The following is an 18,209-nucleotide window of genomic DNA, read 5'->3' on the forward strand; positions in this document are numbered from 1 at the left end:
GCTGGAATTATTAGAAACGTGGAGGAGATTAATTTTTATTAATGTTTTATAGCAAAAGACACTTTTTTTCCTAAAATAAAACTCCCCTCGGATTAATATTTGTTTGTTTATTCAATCTGAGTTTGCTCGGTTCACATTTATTCATCGGTGTTTTCATGGCAAAACAAATAGTTCCTCAGGTGAATTGAATTATCTCTTTCTTTCGTTTTATTTATCTCATTTATCGCTCTTTGTTTGTAGTATTTTTATTAACAAATATAAAAAAGAAAATTAGTTATTAATTAACTTTCCTGGATCTCATATGGGCTTTTATGCAAAAAAGGGGGTCAAAAGTCGATTATTTGAGTTTCTACCGCATCTCACCTCTGTAATATGCCTTGGATCATTTAAAAATGTTACTTTTCATACGTAATTGAGTCAATTACAGACGTGACTTATTAATTCATTACGATCGTCAATGAATTTTGACTCTCAAATAGGTTTATATGCCAAAAAGAGGGTCAAAAGTCGATTATTTGGGTTTCTACCGCATCTCACCTCTCTAATATGCCTTGGATCATTTAAAAATGTTAGTTTTCATACGTAATTGAACCAATTACAGACGTGAACTATTAATTCATTACGATCGTCAATGAATTCTGACTCTCAGATAGGTTTTCGTGCCAAAAAGAGGGTTAAAGTCGATTATTTGGGTTTCTACCGCATCTCACCTCTGTAATATGCCTTGGATCATTTGAAAATGTTACTTTTCGTACGTAATTGAGCCAATTACAGACGTGCAATATTAATTCATTACGATCGTCAATCAATTCTGACTCTGAGATAGGTTTATATGCCAAAAATAGGGTCAAAAGTCGATTATTTGGGTTTCTACCGCATCTCACCTCTCTAATATGCCTTGGATCATTTGAAAATGTTACTTTTTGTACATAATTGAGTCAATTAGAGACGTGACTTATTAACTCATTACGATTGTCAATGAATTTTGACTCTCAAATAGGTTTTCATGCCAAAAAGAGGGTCAAAAGTCGATTATTTGGGTTTCTACCGCATCTCACCTCTCTAATATGCCTTGGATCATTTAAAAATGTTACTTTTTGTACGTAATTGAGTCAATTACAGACGTGAATTTTTAATTCATTACGATCGTCAATGAATTCTGACTCTCAGATAGGTTTTCGTGCCAAAAAGAGGGTTAAAGTCGATTATTTGGGTTTCTACCGCATCACACCTCTCTAATATGCCTTGGATCATTTGAAAATGTTACTTTTTGTACATAATTGAGTCAAATAGAGACGTGACTTATTAATTCATTACGATCGTCAATGAATTTTGACTCTCAAATAGGTTTATATGCCAAAAAGAGGGTCAAAAGTCGATTATTTGGGTTTCTACCGCATCTCACCTCTCTAATATGCCTTGGATCATTTGAAAATGTTACTTTTTGTACATAATTGAGTCAATTAGAGACGTGACTTATTAACTCATTACGATCGTCAATGAATTCTGACTCTCAGATAGGTTTATATGCCAAAAAGAGGGTCAGAAGTCGATTATTTGGGTTTCTACCGCATCTCACCTCTCTAATATGCATTGGATCATCTTAAAATGTTATTTTTCATATGTAATTGAACCAATTAAAGATATAGAGCATTCATTCATGACAATCGTCAATAATTCCTGGATGTCAGATATTTTGTCATTTTTTGGAGAAGGTGCCAGGAAAAACAAGACGTTTCCTATTTGCATTTTATTTATTTGATTTTTTTTTATAAAAAATTATATTCTTTTAAAGTTTCCAATGATTTTTTATAGAAATTTCATGAAAAATGTGTCTAAAAACGGCTGAAAAGTGAGCACTTCTTTGCTCCAGATTCTGGGAGGTCTTTTTCTTCATTCAACTTCTTGATTCAACTCGACACTTTTACACTGAAGTTTATAAGCCTGGAAAGGGACAGCACGCTATATCCAGATGACGCAAACTTAGTCGAAGATCTAATTTTTCCGAATTAAATTAAATACAAAATCTTGCCATACCATGAACTTGATAAGAATTGGTGAAGGTGCCAGGACAGACAAGACACGACAATGACAGATTTTGTAATGGAGAATTACTACTAAGGGGAGAAAGTTATAAGATTATCAATCTTATCAATTTATAAGGTTTTCCAGGGTTTATACACATTTTTTGAGATGATTTATTATGAACAATTATTATTTATTGTGAGTGAACAATTGAAGGGCTTTTCAAGTGCCTGGAAAAAACAAAATATTTTTTTTTAAAGTCTGGAACAATCACAAACTACTTTCTGAAACTATTCATGAATTAATCAACACCTGTACCTAATTAACCATATAAACTTTCCTAGGTTAAATTTTCTGGACTTTTACACCTAAAAACAATTAGAATTTCTTGGACAGTTTTCAAGAATTATTAAGTCACTTCTAGTTATCTCCAGAGTTCTTATACTGGAACATTCAGTTAATAAAATATATTGCTCCGTTTGCACACACTCTTGTTTGCTGAATTCACTTGAAATTAATTAAATCACCGTAGGATTTCCACAAGAGAATTTATATAACGATCTCCCCCCCGCATAGGTATTTCAGGTTTATGACGTTGGTCTTCAAAGGTAACCAATTATGGATTCTCTTTGACGTCTGTATTTAATAAAATTAAAACCCCCATCTGGAAATCTTCTTATAAAATAAAATTGATTCAATCGAATATGGAAACGCTCTATTATTTATATGGATTTCCTCGGTAATAAAAATACAACTTCCACGTATACAAAGTTCCGAGGAAATTTGACTTTTTATGAATAAATCGAGAAAGAAAATCTACCGGGGCGAACTAAGCAGATTAAATTCGCTGAGCTTTGAGTGGACATTTTAAAAATCGCATAAGAACTTTATATATATAATATGTTGTTTGCTGGAACAAAGGCGGCCGTATATGTAACGGCATTAAATTAAATAATTTCCAGTTGAAAACGCTCGTCGTAAATCGTATTAAAAGGAGAAGGATTTCCACGTAAAACGACCAATTACGGCCGGTTGTTGTTATGAGCGTACGTAAATTAATCAGGATAATGTCGCGCCGGGAGTAACGCGACTCGCCCAAAAAGGCATTATTAAACTACGACTAACAATTACAATTTACTTGTGGATATTATATCTTAAAAAAGTGATACAAGAACTGGATTAAAGGTTCATATTTGTACTTGGATTACAGATGGATGAGTTTTTAGGCCCAAAAGCATAAATAAGGTTTGAAAATGACAGAAGTTACAGACTATACATATCTAGAATTGAATATAATAATTACATACAAAAAATTAGTGACAAAATGACCCCCATGTGTGATGTATTATTTAATAGTTTTATTGAACCTCTATCTTAGATTCTTGATAGTTTATTGGGGAAATGCACCAAAATACAAAGAGTGCAAATTAAACATACAAACATTTTTGATTAGAGAAATAAGAGGAAGTGAACAAATAAGGTTTATAAAAAGTGTGCAGTAAAAAGTACTTTAAAGAAACATACATTAAAGACTGTTGTGAATATTACGAGAAATATAAATATGTTAAGAAATGCTTTGGTAAGAATTAAAAAATGCCAGAACTTTCCAGTACATAGGATATAATTCAGTACCTGAAAGTATTGGCTGAAAAATGTGTAAAAAAATTTATTGATAAAATAAATTAGTTATGTTCCTCAAAATATATATATAATTAAAAAGAAATATTAAAAGTTTAAATATTTAAGGTAGTTTTTAAAATCCTTAACTGCCTGGACGAAATAATAAATTATTAAATATAATTTCAACATTTATTAGCATTATACGTCTTTTTGTATTTTTATCAAAGTACCAATCTATGTTTCTAAAAATATACGTTTTTCTTTTTTATTATTTTTCTTTATACGTTAGCAGGATGCTTCAGTATGTAAAATTATATTTATGCATAATATATTATCTATTTTTTAATGTTTAAGTAAGAGTAGTCCCTAAGGCTAGACTTCGCCATTATTTTCTACCTGTGTATGTATTTGTTTTTTTTTTTTTTTAATAAAAAAGACTTATTATTATTATTAGTACACAAATATTATTTTTCTTCCAGGCAATTGAAAATCTTAATAAATCAACTGCCTGTAAGAAGTAAATAAAGAGCCTTTTGAATAACCCTCGTAATATATAGCCACGCCTCTTGAGTGTCACGTGATACTTCTGTCAATGCTAAGCCCCTCCCACAATGTGACGTGGCGATCCAATATGGCAGCCGAAGGCGACATACCAGGGAAATAATAAAAGTTCTTATATTACAGCTTAAATTAAGATTAAAGTTCTTATATCTTATATTCACATTTTTCAATTGCCTGGAAGAAATAATAAAGTTTATTCAATATAATATAATAAAAATATTTTTTGTCTTCCAGGCAATTGAAAATTTTAATAAGTCAACTGCCTGTAAGAATTAAATAAATGGTCTTTTGAATAACCTTGGTAATAAATAAAACAAAGCCACGCCTCTTGAGTGTCACGTGATCGACCGTCAATTAATAAACCAACGGTCACGTGATACTTCTTTAAGTCCCACCTACATTGTGACGTAGCAATCCAAGATGGCCGCTGTAGGCGACATAAGGAGAAATATTAAAAGTTCTTATATTTGCAGTATTTTTAAAATTCTCAACCGCCTGTAAGAAATCATAAATTAATTTGATATATTCAAAAATTTTTTTTCTTCCAAGCAGTTAAAAATCTTAATAAATCAACTGCCTGCAAGAAGTAAATAAAGAACCTTTTGAATAACCCTTGTTATATATAGCCACGCCTCTTGAGTGTCACCTGATCGAACATGTGAACCAATAGTCACGTGATACTTCTGTCAAAACTAAGCCTCTCCCATAATGTGACGTGGCGATCCAATATGGCCGCCGAAGGCGACATACCGGGGAAATAATAAAAGTTCTTATATTTCTTTTAAAGTTCCTATATTATTGCTTAAATTAAGATTAAAGTTCTTATATCTTATATTCATATTTTTCAATTGCCTGGAAGAAATAATAAATTTTATTCAATATAATATAATAAAAATATTTTTTTATCTTCCAGGCAATTGAAAATTTTAATAAATCAACTGCCTATAAGAATTAAATAAATGGCCTTTTGAACAACTCTGGTAATAAGAAAAACAAAGCCACGCCTCTTGAGTATCACGTGATCGACCTTCAATTAATAAACCAACGGTCATGTGATACTTCTGTCAGAACTGAGCCCCTCCCACAATGTGACGTGGCGATCCAAGATGGCCGCCGAAGGTGACATACCGGGGAAATATTAAAAGTTCTTATATTTTCAACAGTTAATTTTCGACTGCCATGCCTGGAAGAAATCATAAATTAATTGGTTATGTTCAAATTTTTCTTCCAGGTGATTGAATATCTTAATAAATCAACTGCCTGTAAGAAGTAAATAAAGAACCTTTTAAATAACCCTTGTAATATATAGTCACGCCTCTTGAGTGTCACGTGATCGAACATGTGAACCAATAGTCACGTGATACTTCTGTCAAAACTAAACCCCTCCCACAATGTGACGTGGCAATCCAAGATGGCCGCCGAAGGCGACATACCGGGGAAGTAATAAAAGTTCTTATATTTCTTATAAAGTTCTTATACAGTGTGTCCAAGATAAGGATGTCTATCATGGGGATCTCAGCAGCTATAGGAGATACGAGGTTGATTAAATTAGAGAAAAGTTGCGCATTTTAGAGCCTAACAATACGCCGTTTAGAAAGTTTTAAAATTTTAAGTTGTTCCGGAGATATTCGAGAAAAACCGAAATTTGCCGATTTCGTTTTTACTTTTTTCTGGCGTTATTTAAAGAGATATGGAAAAACAAGAGGCATTTTCTCACGGCCACTTTTTAAGCTTTAAAAAATAACATTGCGAGATTTTTCGTACGACGTTTCGTTTCAAAGAAACCATCATCAACTTATTTTTTTTATATGGCGCGTACAAAAAGTACATCCTGTACACCATAGTGTCAGTGTATATGACACTATATTGTAGCTGTAGTGTCACACTTGTTATAGCTTAAATTAATATTAAATTTCTTATATCTTATATTCATATTTTTCAATGGCCTGGAAGAAATAATAAATTTTATTCAATATAATATAATAAAAATATTTTTTTTATCTTCCAGGCAATTGAAAATTTTAATAAGTCTACTGATTGTAAAAATTAAATAAATGGCCTTTTGACTAACCCTGGTAATATATAAGACGAAGCCACGCCTCTTGAGTGTCACGTGATCGAACATGTAGCTAGTGAACCAATAGTCACGTGATACTTTCGTCAAAACTAAGTCCTTCCCACAATGTGACGTGACGATCCAATATGGCTGCCGAAGGCTACATACCGGGGAAATAATATAAGTTCTTATATTTTAGACAGCTTCAATAGTTTTCAATTGCCTGGAAGAAATAATAAATTTTATTCAATATAATATATTAAAAATTTTTTTTATCTTCCAGGCAATTGAAAATTTTAATAAGTCTATTGATTGTGAGAATTAAATAAATGGCCTTTTGACTAACCCTGATAATAAATAAAACAAAGCCGCGCCTCTCGAGTATCACGTGACCGACCATCAATTAATTAACCATCGGTCACGTGATACTTTTGTCAAAACTAAGCCCCTCCCACAATGTGATGTGACGATCCAAGATCGCCGTTGAAGGTGATATACCGGGGAAATATTAAAAGTTCTTATATTTCCGACAGTTATAATAATTTTCTGTTTTAATACCGGGGAAATAATACAAGTACTCATCAAAGATACTCTTTTAGAACACAACATTTATTCTGTTGATGAGTTTATAACCACGCCTCTGAATGAATGACAATTGTGCCAAAATCTTCACAGATTTTTTGTTAAATTTTATTGTACTTTGTTATTACTATTATAACTTTAGTCAGCAACAGTATTTATGTTCTTGTCAAGATGTCATCACTTTGTACTTGTTTATATTTTTGCCTATATTTATTTGTTTTTGTTTTTATTGATTTTAAATTTGTGTAATGACTTTTAGGTATTGAACTGTATTAATAACTTCTGCATACACTGTTTTTCTTGGTTTTAATTTTATGACTTGTGTAAGACTGTAAGGTTACTAGCATTAATAAACTACTACTACTACTATTAAATAAAACATAACCACGCCTCTTGAGTGTCACGTGATCGACCGTCAATTAATAAAACAACAGTCACGTGATACTTATTTCAAAACTAAGCCCCTCCCACAATATGACGCGGCGATCCAAGATGGCCGCCGAAGGCGACATACCGGGGAAATATTAAAAGTTCTTATATTTTAGGGAGTTCTTAAAATCCTCAACTGCCTGGATGCAATAATAAATTATTGGGACATAAAAGGAACGAACTGGTTGCCCCTTTAAATAATTATCCACGTTTCGGTTAATTTTTGGCGATTCTCAGAAATTGATATTTTTTTTCAGGCATTTACAGTATTTTTCTTCTCCATTACAGGCCCTTAGATGTTTCTTTAAATAGTGATAAGATTCCGGACAATTAATGCCTGGAAAAGTCTTCCAGTAATTTTTCTGATGCAGGTATTTGGCTAATTTTTTAAGGATAATTTATTTTGATACACAATATGAAGACTGGAAAATTTAAAAAAAACCGCAACTGCCTGAAAGTAAACATTTCATTTTTTGGATACATATTATTAGCAACGTAGGGCAGTTCTGAGTCTGAAAATTTAATAATAAATCCGAAAATATAAATACTAAATATAATTTTATATAAATTTCCAGATTCATTATAATGCTTCTGTCAGAACTTAACCTTTTTCCACATTATGACGTGGCGACCCAAGATAGCCGCCCGAAGTTACATGCTGAAAAATTACAATAAGTTAGCACATCTTTCCTTTCAGGCAGTTATAATAATTTTTAACTGCCATGCCTGGACGAAATCATAAATTAATTGGATATGTTCAAATTTTTGTTTACTTCCAGGCAATTGAAAATCCTAATAAGTTTAACTGCCTATAAGAAGTAAATAAAGAGCCTTTTGAATAACCCTTGTAATATATAGCCACGCCTCTTGAGTGTCACGTGATCGAACATGTAGCTAGTGAACTAATAGTCACGTGATACTTCTGTCAAAACTAAGCCCCTCCCACAATGTGACGTGGCGATCCAAGATGGCCGCCGAAGGCGACATACCGGGGAAATATTAAAAGTTGTTACATTTGCAGAATTTTTAAAATTCTCAACTGCCTGGGCGAAATAATAAATTATTCAATATAATACATTTGAAATAATTTTTTTTTGCAATAAGTTGGAAAATTTAATAAATCAAATACCTCTAAGAACTAAATATTATCAATTTAATTATAGTGTGTCTTAGCGTTTTAATAGTTTAAAATTGCTCGTTTCTTGTTCTTCATGTTCTTTAGTCAATTTAATCGATTCGTGATAATTCTTTTCCACAAGTCTAACTCCTGTATCTTCCAGGTAATTGTATTTTATATTCCAGGCTTGTGGAGTTATTGTCAATTTTATTCCAGGCATTTTAAACATTTTTGGGATTATCAGGCCACCTGGAGCCTTACATACACTTACCAGAAACTAGATTTTAAGAGAAATGGTGTTCGCATCAGGATTGGGTTTATTTTTTTAAATTGCTTATAGAGAATATAGTTTTATATATAAAAATTTCTTTCAGGCATTTTAAGATCCATTAATGCTTACTTTGCAAACTAAGAGAGAAAGAGAGAGAGAGAGGGGGATGGAAAGCCAGGAAAAAAAATAATGATGAATGCATCGGGATAGAGAAATTATTTAACTCTTTTCATTTTATTAACCAGTTCTGGAAGACAAATAAAATCGAGGCTTTTTTTCAGCCCTTATTGAATAACCCTGGTAATAAATAAACCAAAGGCACGCCTCTTGAGTATCACGTGATCGACCGTCAATTAATAATCCAACGGTCACGTGATACTTTTGTCAAAACTAAGCGCCTCCCACAATATGACGCGGCCATCCAATATGGCCGCCGAAGGCGATATACCGGGGAATTATGAAAAGTTATAGTATTTTAATAATCTTTCCCTAATTATAATTATATATACACACAATTGAAGACTTAAACGGAAACTTGAATATTAGGCTAATTATAAAAGTATATAACACAAACAAAAGTTCTAACTTAACATCATAGAAAATGTATGCACCCCACTTCCATGAAATCACGTCTGATTCACCTTAGTCTTACTTAGGAAACTTCATAAGTAAAACTTTTCTTGTATGGCGGCAAAAACGGTTACCCGGGTAATGGATTTCCAACGGAAAACTTTAATTCGTTTCACAACCGAAAGATTTATCGTTGTCTATATATGATAATAAATTTCAATTTTTTGGCGGTAAAGTTGCGTTTTTATTGTAGATATTAGCACAATATCGGCATTGAGTAAGTTTTCGGGTATTTAATGGGGCTTACGTGGAAATTTTTGATGAAAATTTATGTACTGTGCATTTAACCGTTAAATTAACACTTTTTACGAGTTAAATATGTTCAGTGGAATTTAAATGAATATAAATTAAAAAGCCTTTTCCATCGACCTAATTTTTATGTAAGTCGGAAGGACTTTAGGGAATTTGTTGCAGTTTTTTACTTGAGAAACTTCATATTAATTTGTCACATATTTTCATATTTAATCTTTTGCTCTATAAATGTTGAGTTTTTTTAAAATTTTTATATATATATAGACTTTTTGTGCTAAATTAAAAGCTCTTTTCATAGATATAAATTTTATGAAAATCGGTGGGGAATTAGGGAATTTATTCCAGTTTTTCTACTTGGGAAACTTCTTAATAATTTGTCACAATTTTTTAAAATATTTAATTTTTTACTCTTAGATTTTTGAGTTTTTCAAAATTTTTGTAGATACGTTTTCTGTTCCAAAATAAGAACCCTATTGAAAAATACAATTTTTATGAAAATCGGAGCAAAATTAGGGAATTTATTCCAGTTTTTCTACTTGGGAAACTTCTTAATAATTTGTCAAATTTTTTTTATATTTAATTTTTTACTCTTAGATTTTTGAGTTTTTCAAAATTTTTGTAGATACGTTTTCTGTTCCAAAATAAGAACCCTATTGAAAAATACAATTTTTATGAAAATCGGAGCAAAATTAGGGAATTTATTCCAGTTTTTCTACTTGGGAAACTTCTTAATAATTTGTCACATTTTTTTTATATTTAATTTTTTACTCTTAGATTTTTGAGTTTTTCAAAATTTTTGTAGATACGTTTTCTGTTCTAAAATAAAAACCCTATTGAAAAATACAATTTTTATGAAAATCGGAGCAAAATTAGGGAATTTATTCCAGTTTTTCTACTTGGGAATCTTCTTAATAATTTGTCACTTTTTTTATATTTAATTTTTTACTCTTAGATTTTTGAGTTTTTCAAAATTTTTGTAGATACGTTTTCTGTTCTAAAATAAGAACCCTATTGAAAAATACAATTTTTATGAAAATCGGAGCAAAATTAGGGAATTTATTCCAGTTTTTCTACCTGGGAATCTTCTTAATAATTTGTCACATTTTTTTTATATTTAATTTTTTACTCTTAGATTTTTGAGTTTTTCAAAATTTTTGTAGATACGTTTTCTGTTCTAAAATAAGAACCCTATTGAAAAATACAATTTTTATGAAAATCGGAGCAAAATTAGGGAATTTATTCCAGTTTTTCTACCTGGGAATCTTCTTAATAATTTGTCACATTTTTTTTATATTTAATTTTTTACTCTTAGATTTTTGAGTTTTTCAAAATTTTTGTAGATACGTTTTCTGTTCTAAAATAAGAACCCTATTGAAAAATACAATTTTTATGAAAATCGGAGCAAAATTAGGGAATTTATTCCAGTTTTTCTACTTGGGAAACTTCTTAATAATTTGTCACATTTTTTTTATATTTAATTTTTTACTCTTAGATTTTTGAGTTTTTCAAAATTTTTGTAGATACGTTTTCTGTTCCAAAATAAGAACCCTATTGAAAAATACAATTTTTATGAAAATCGGAGCAAAATTAGGGAATTTATTCCAGTTTTTCTACTTGGACAGCTTATTATTTATTTGTCACACTATCATATTTAATTTTTTACTCTTAGATTTTTGAGTTTTTTAAAATTTTTATAGATACACTTTTTGTTCTAAATTGAAAATCCTTTCCTCGAATATAATTTTCAGGGAAATCAGAGGGAAATTGGGGAATTTATTCCAGTTTTTCTACTTAAGAATCTTATTAATTTGACACATTTTTTTATATTAAATTTTTACTTTACTCACTTTAAAATGTTCAAAATTTTTTACTCTAAATTAAAAATCTCTTTCATAAAATTAATTTTCATGCAAATCGTTGAGAAATTGGGGAAATTAATTCAGTAGTTCAGTTTTTCTACTTGGAAATTTTATACAACTTTTCATATTTAATTTTAATTTTTTTTAACTTTACCATTTTGAATCCAGGTTAGTTTTTATCACTTTTTATTGTCTAGTTTTTCGTGCTTTTTAAGGTTTTTGTATTTTTTTTCTCCTTACAGTTTTATGTATTTTGTAGTCTATTTTATTTTATTTTTTTCATACCAGTGTTTTGTATGTAGCTATTGCGCTAAATAAACAATATTATTATTATTATTATTTACTTTTTTTGTTACTTTGAAAATTCAGTTTTGTTAAATTTTTATAAATAAATTTTTTCTAAATTAAAAACTCTTTCCATAGAACTAGTTCTTATGAAAATCAGTGGAAAATCGGGGAAATTATTCTAGTTTTTCCCTTTAGAATCTTACTAGTATGACACACTTTTTAATATTTAATTTTTACTCTTATAAACTTTCTGACTTTTCAATATTTTAATAGACATTTTCTAAATTAAAAACGCTTTTCATAGAGCCAATTTTCATGAAAATCCGTGGGAAATTGGAAGAATTAATCCAATTTTACTATTTAGGAATCTTAATACTTTGACCCATTTTTGCATATTTCATATTAAAAAATATTGAATAAAAAAATCATTCATTTAATAGTGTGAAACTATTAAGGTCAAAATTTACACCTGTTTCGCCTGTTCTAGGCAACATCAGATTTACATAAGAAAGAAACATAAATAATGAGTTTTATGAATACTTTCAAGTGAAACCTAATTTACACTAAAATTACAAACTAATTAATTCATACCTCATATAATCATGAAAAATTAAAAATAATGAATATATAAAAATGCACAAAAGGTTTGACTAATGAGTTACGTTTTCTACTCCGCTAATAAGGTTCTAATTTTTTTTTTATTTCACATATACAGGTATATTTAAAGCGAAAACAAATGTTAATTTAATTCAATATTATATAAATGAATTTATAAACTAAAACTGCGAATAAATTATAAAAAACATGAAATAATTGTGTAAATTACTAATATAGAAAAATCCTACTTTTCTTACTTCTGATATTTCAATTGCTAAGCAGAAAATATTTAAATATCTGGATTGTGAATCTGGATGCATAGCTTAGACTGGATCGCAAAATTTGCCTCAATAATAATAAATGTGTATTGGCAACGTTGCATTAGAAAAACCATATAAAAAATAAAAATTTCCTTCCAGGCAGTTAATATTATTTACTCTTACTATTGCATTAAAACTTCCAGATCCAGAACAACTCGACACCATGGATCTACACTTCATCCTCACCCTGTTGCTCCTGCTACGTTCCAGTCTTGCCTACGAAGACTCTTTATCGGACTTATCCGACCTCTACGGTAGCCTCAATCCAGACGACGACCTCCAAGACCTCGAATCCCTGTTCGAGCGACAAACTCGTACCACCAACGCGGATAAATTCTTAAGATTTGGCAGGGCATTTTGGGATTACGACTACGGAAGCGATTCCCCGATTGTCCCTAATGCGGAAGACAAAGACGCCATCCGAAGATCCTCCTCGAGAACTGGAAGGTAAGAGAAAAACGATTAGATTCGGCCTAGCTTTTTGCATCGGATTTTATGGTCCTTTGAAGAGTTTCACGTTACGGAATTTCATTTATTAAGGGTGGCACAATAAAGGTTTTTGTCGCCCTAGGTGCTTTAAGGGAAGGAAATTGTTGTACATTTGAAACTTTGCGGAGGGGTCGGTCGAATTATTAATAGTTTTTGCCTCGTTGGGGTCTTAACTTAACCCTCTTTCCAGAACAAGTTTTTATTTGACTACTAGACCCTTTTATGCTCTTAGATGTACACGTAAATGAAATTTAATTCCAGCATGACTAACACCTTGCAACAACGCATCCCGAGGGACAAATCGAGTTTCATGCGGTTCGGCAGGAGTTTCTCTGAGGAGGGAAACAAGAAGAAACGCGACAAACGAGAGTCCCAGGTCCCGGACACCTTTAAGCGTCAGGAGAACTTTCTGCGGTTCGGCAGGGGTGGAAGCAGCAACGGCGGAAACTTCATGCGATTCGGAAGAAACTACAATCTGAGCATGCGTAACAAACAGCACATCGTGGAGTATTTGAGGAGTTTATTGAGGGAGGATCCGGCGATCCGACACGGGAGCGATAACAACATGTAAAACGGCCCTCATATGGTTAATTATAGTAATAATGATGTTTTATTATTATAAGTTAAAGCACTGATGATGTTTGTTCATTTTTTTTTTGTGGCTGGAACTGTTGTCCCTGTCTTTTGACTCATAAACGATTCTTATGGTAGTAGTAGACTCCTTGAGAGACAAACAAAATGACAGCTGTCATCTATCAAACACGTTAAATGGCACCAAACTGTCATCTGTCAAAGATTTCTTCTTCTTCTTCTTCCTTGTTGTCCTCTGTGACCACTTAAAAGAAGCTAGGAAATTGTATCAATACTGTATAAGTACAGTAATTTACGCAGAGGAATTTTATTTGACATCTGTTAAGGCCTTCTATGTCAAGTATTAAATGTCATCTGTCAAAAACGTCAAATACCTTAACTGTCACTCAGAGAGAGGAAAGAAAAATATTGGAATTGCTCAAAATAACTCTGGAAGCTTATGGCATAGAAGAGGAATTTTCACTGTCATCCTCATAATTTATCATTATTCCTTTTCCTATCCTGTGAAAAAAAAGAAGAAAAGATTCAGTCAGCTGTCAAAAACTTCTGGTTCTTCTTCTTGTCCTCTGAGACTCCTAAGGTTCAGACTCCTTAATTGGGTATACTAAAGTATAGTTTAATGTCAAAGTATATATGCCTTGAGAATTTTTTAAATTTACTTTCCAACTGCCTGGAAGGAGATTTTCTAATTCTCTGTCAATGGCCAGGAAGAACTTAGCGAAGTTACAATATCCTAGTTCCCTATAATTCATAATTTATGCATAGGAATCTCATTTGACAACTATCAGGTTTTAAAAGTCATCTGTCAAAGACGTCAAATGTCTAATTGTCACTTATAGAGAGGAAAGAAGGATCTTGGAAATGGGCAGAATAGCCTGGGAAGCATATGAAAAGGAAAAAGAATACTTAACTGTCATCTTGATAATTTCTTATTTTTCTTCTTCTTTGTTACCTTGAAGAAGAAGAAGAGTTTCTCAGCTGTCAAATATCTCTTCTTCTTCTTATCTTCTGATAAGAAGTTAAGCAATGGTCTGAGCCTCTTGCTTTCGTATACACTCAAGTGACAGTTTTATGCCAAAGTATTAATACTACATAGGATACTTAATTAGGATTAATACTACATCTTTGTTCATACTTTGTCAAGTGTAAAATATCATCTGTCAAAGATGTCAAATGTCTTAACTGTCACTCTTAGAGACAAAAATAGAATCTTGGATATAGGCAGAATAGCCTTGGAAGGATATAGCATTTATCTGAAAGTTATATTATCATCTGTTAGTTTGAAGAAGAAGGAAAAAAGACAGACTGTCAACTGTCAAAGACTTCTTCTTCTTCTTCTTCTTCGTTTTGTCTTTCAAGATTCCTTAGACTATAATAATGGTTTGAACTACTTGTATGTACTAGAGTTATACGAACAATATTTTTTGTAATACATACGTTTACTAATTTATTACTTGGTAAACGTTAAATGTCATACCTATTATGTATTGCACGAAATCCAGTGACAGCTGTCATTTTATTAAATGTATAATGTAATACTTGTCTTTAGGCACTTCTTTTTCTTCTTCTCAGTACTATAGTCTAAGCTTCCAGGGGTTGTTTTATGTCACAAATGTCATCTGTCAAAGGCTTCTTCTTCTTCTTTTTCTCCATGACCTCCTTTAAAGACTATTTAAATTTACAGGGGTATGCAACTAATTTCTGTACCATTTGTACGTACTGTATAATTACAAGTAACATGACAAATATTTAATGTGTAATACAACCGTTTATTAATTTAATACTTGTAAAAAGTTAAATTTCATACCTGTCATTTGTCATCCATTGTAAAAAATTCAATGGCAACTGTCACTTGTTATATTTGGTACGTAACACTTGCTATTTACCTCAGTTAACTCTTACATCTGTCATCTGTCATATAAAGGGAATGCTCTTCTTCTTATTCGTACTTCTTATAAGTTCTAAACTTCAAACAGTAGTTTTATCAGCTAAATGTCATTTGTCAAAGATTTCTTCTTCTTCTTCTTTTTTCCTCCAAGACTCCCTTTAAATACGGTTTAAACTACCACTGCTATGTAATTGATTTCTGTGCAACTTTTATGTACTGAAGTGCGAGTTAGATGACAAATATTTAATTGTTTGGAATTAAATACTTAATGCAGTTAAATGTAAAACTTGTCATCTGTCATCCGTTGCGCGGAATCCGATGAGAGCTGTCACTTGTTGGAAGAGTAAAATTTGTCCTCTGTTATAGAAATTAAACGTCATACCAGTCATCTGTCACTTATAGAGAAAGCTCTTCCTCTTCTTCGTATGTTTCAGGACTATTATAATCTAGGTTTCCAGGAGTTGTTTTAATGTGACAAATGTCATCTGTCAAAGACTTCTTCTTCTTTTTTCCTCCAACACCTCCTTGAAAGACGATTTAAACTACCAGGGCTATGCAACTAATTTCTGTATTACATATATGTATTGGAGTGCGAGTTATATGACAAATATTTAATTTGTAATACGTACGTTTAGAAATTTAATACTTGGCAAGCGTTTAATGTCGTACTTGTCATCTGTCACTCATTGCGAAGAGTCTAATGACAGCTGTCAAATTTTATATGACCACTTGTAAAAGGTCAACTTTTAAATTTGTCATCTGTCACTTGTAGGGAAGGCATTTTTTCTTCTTCTTCTTCTTCGTTTTAAGCATATTATGCTGTAAGCTTCCATGAATCTGAGTATTTTATATTGAATATATTGAATACGTTTAGTAATTTAATACTTGCCATACATCACAGGCGTAAGGCATTGCGAGGTCATAAGCCTGAAACGTCCACTTTAACAACATTTCAGAATTTTATTTGACGGGTGTCACTTGTTTGGAAGAGTCAAATTTGTCTTCTGTTACAAAAACTAATTGTCATGTTACAGTAGTCAAAATTCCTTGAAAAATTTCTTCTCCTTTTTCCCCTCTGAGCTACCAGAAGAAAAGTCGTATCTGATAACTATCACAAACATCAAATGTCATTTTCATCACCTGTCAGATGCATTGAATATCATGCTTGTCAGCTGTCACATAAAGAAATAGGATGAAGTCTTATTTGATAGTTGACATTTCCGTTTGCTGCATGACATTTCCGTACAAAGTGCTTTCCTGCAATAGCGCCTCTTAATAACATGGATACCGATTATTATAACTATGACGTTTATCTTAAGTAAAAATGACCAAACTAAATTCCACTAAATTTAACACTTCTTGATCTCTTTCTGCACTGCTTTCAAGCACTACTAACTAGTTATGCACTATTGCCAATAAAGAACTCGTTGAAAAGGCCGTACTCTCCCAATTCTCTTCTATCTGTTAAAGTTTGCTAACTTCAGGCGTGTTAGCCAGCGCCATCTATTTATTTCAAAGACAAACTCTAACGCAAGTTTCTTTAGGCATTATAATGGACCGTTAGAAAATGTAATTAGATTTCGAACAGTCAGTTGTGCACTTAAATAATTAATATTGTAAATCGTTGTTTTCTGTTTAATATACAACTGTCATTTGTCAACGTGATGCATGGGGTGCCCTCTATGACATTAAAATAGTTTATTTTCATGATGTAGATGGCGCCACAATAAACCTTTTATGGTATTTAGGCCTGTCGGGATTCAAAAGACAGGGATCCTATTGTGTTTTCTTTTTATTCCTCTTTTTTGATACATGAATACAATCATTTCAAAGCAAACTTATTTATATAATATTAAATATAAATAACATTAATATTTATAAACGATTAATTATTATAATAAGAAGACTTTCTGTATAACCCTAACCTTCTGATGTGATCTAATGTATATTTGAAAGTAATTTGATTAAAAATTATATTAACCCAGTAAAAGGCCTTTGATTTATCCGATTTTTTACACGGCAAGGAACAAAAAAAAGGAGTTGATCGTCCTGAAACGGTGGATATCCCCGATATCTCCGTCTTTTTATATTATATTCATATTTTTTAAACTAATCAATAGTTGCAAGTTGGAAATAACAAAGACCCAGTTTTAGGACATTAATCGTCGATAAATAGAAAAATTATAGGACGGTTTCTTTGCGTGACTTTATATAGGGAAATATCTGCATTGGGACGGATTTATATGAGAAATTTCTGGAGTAAAAATTAACGTTTTTTTGATATAAACCATTTTGGAAATTCAAAGATGAATCAGGCATAATTCAATAATTATTCAAATATTATTGTTTAATGTAGACTCCGAATCTCCTTTTTTTTTTAAAAATTAAAAAGACATTTACGTAAATAGTATACTGAGGACCTCCTGTGGCTACTAATAACAATAAACCAGGCTAGTAATTCCAGTAGCTTAACAATAAATTTAAAGAAGACTAAATTTATGATATAACATTATAAGCTGATATATGACAGATTTTTCTTTTTGGGAAAATTAATTTTTTGTTAGAAAATTGTACAAAATGACCATAACTGAAAAATTCGGCCAGGTACAATAATTATGGAAATTAGTACAGATA

The 18,209-nt window shown here is 31.3% G+C and overlaps 1 protein-coding gene across 3 annotated transcripts in view; it reads left to right on the forward strand.

Annotated features, from left to right (window-relative positions):
* Positions 1 to 17,565, forward strand: part of LOC126737731 (uncharacterized) — a 35,874-nt gene extending 18,309 nt beyond the window's left edge. For 2 of the 3 annotated variants that reach the window (XM_050442744.1, XM_050442743.1), the window contains exons 2-3: positions 12,751 to 13,054; positions 13,358 to 17,565. In XM_050442744.1, coding sequence (XP_050298701.1) covers positions 12,771 to 13,054; positions 13,358 to 13,667 — 594 coding nt within the window. In that variant the 5' untranslated portion in view covers positions 12,751 to 12,770 and the 3' untranslated portion in view covers positions 13,668 to 17,565. Of the gene's footprint in view, positions 1 to 3,131; positions 3,271 to 12,750; positions 13,055 to 13,357 lie in introns of those variants that run through there. The other variant, XM_050442745.1, reaches the window with a different exon arrangement.
* Positions 17,566 to 18,209: the final 644 nt, after the last annotated feature.

The sequence above is a fragment of the Anthonomus grandis genome, chromosome 6 (genome assembly GCF_022605725.1).
Source record: "Anthonomus grandis grandis chromosome 6, icAntGran1.3, whole genome shotgun sequence".
Classification (NCBI taxonomy): domain Eukaryota; kingdom Metazoa; phylum Arthropoda; class Insecta; order Coleoptera; family Curculionidae; genus Anthonomus; species Anthonomus grandis.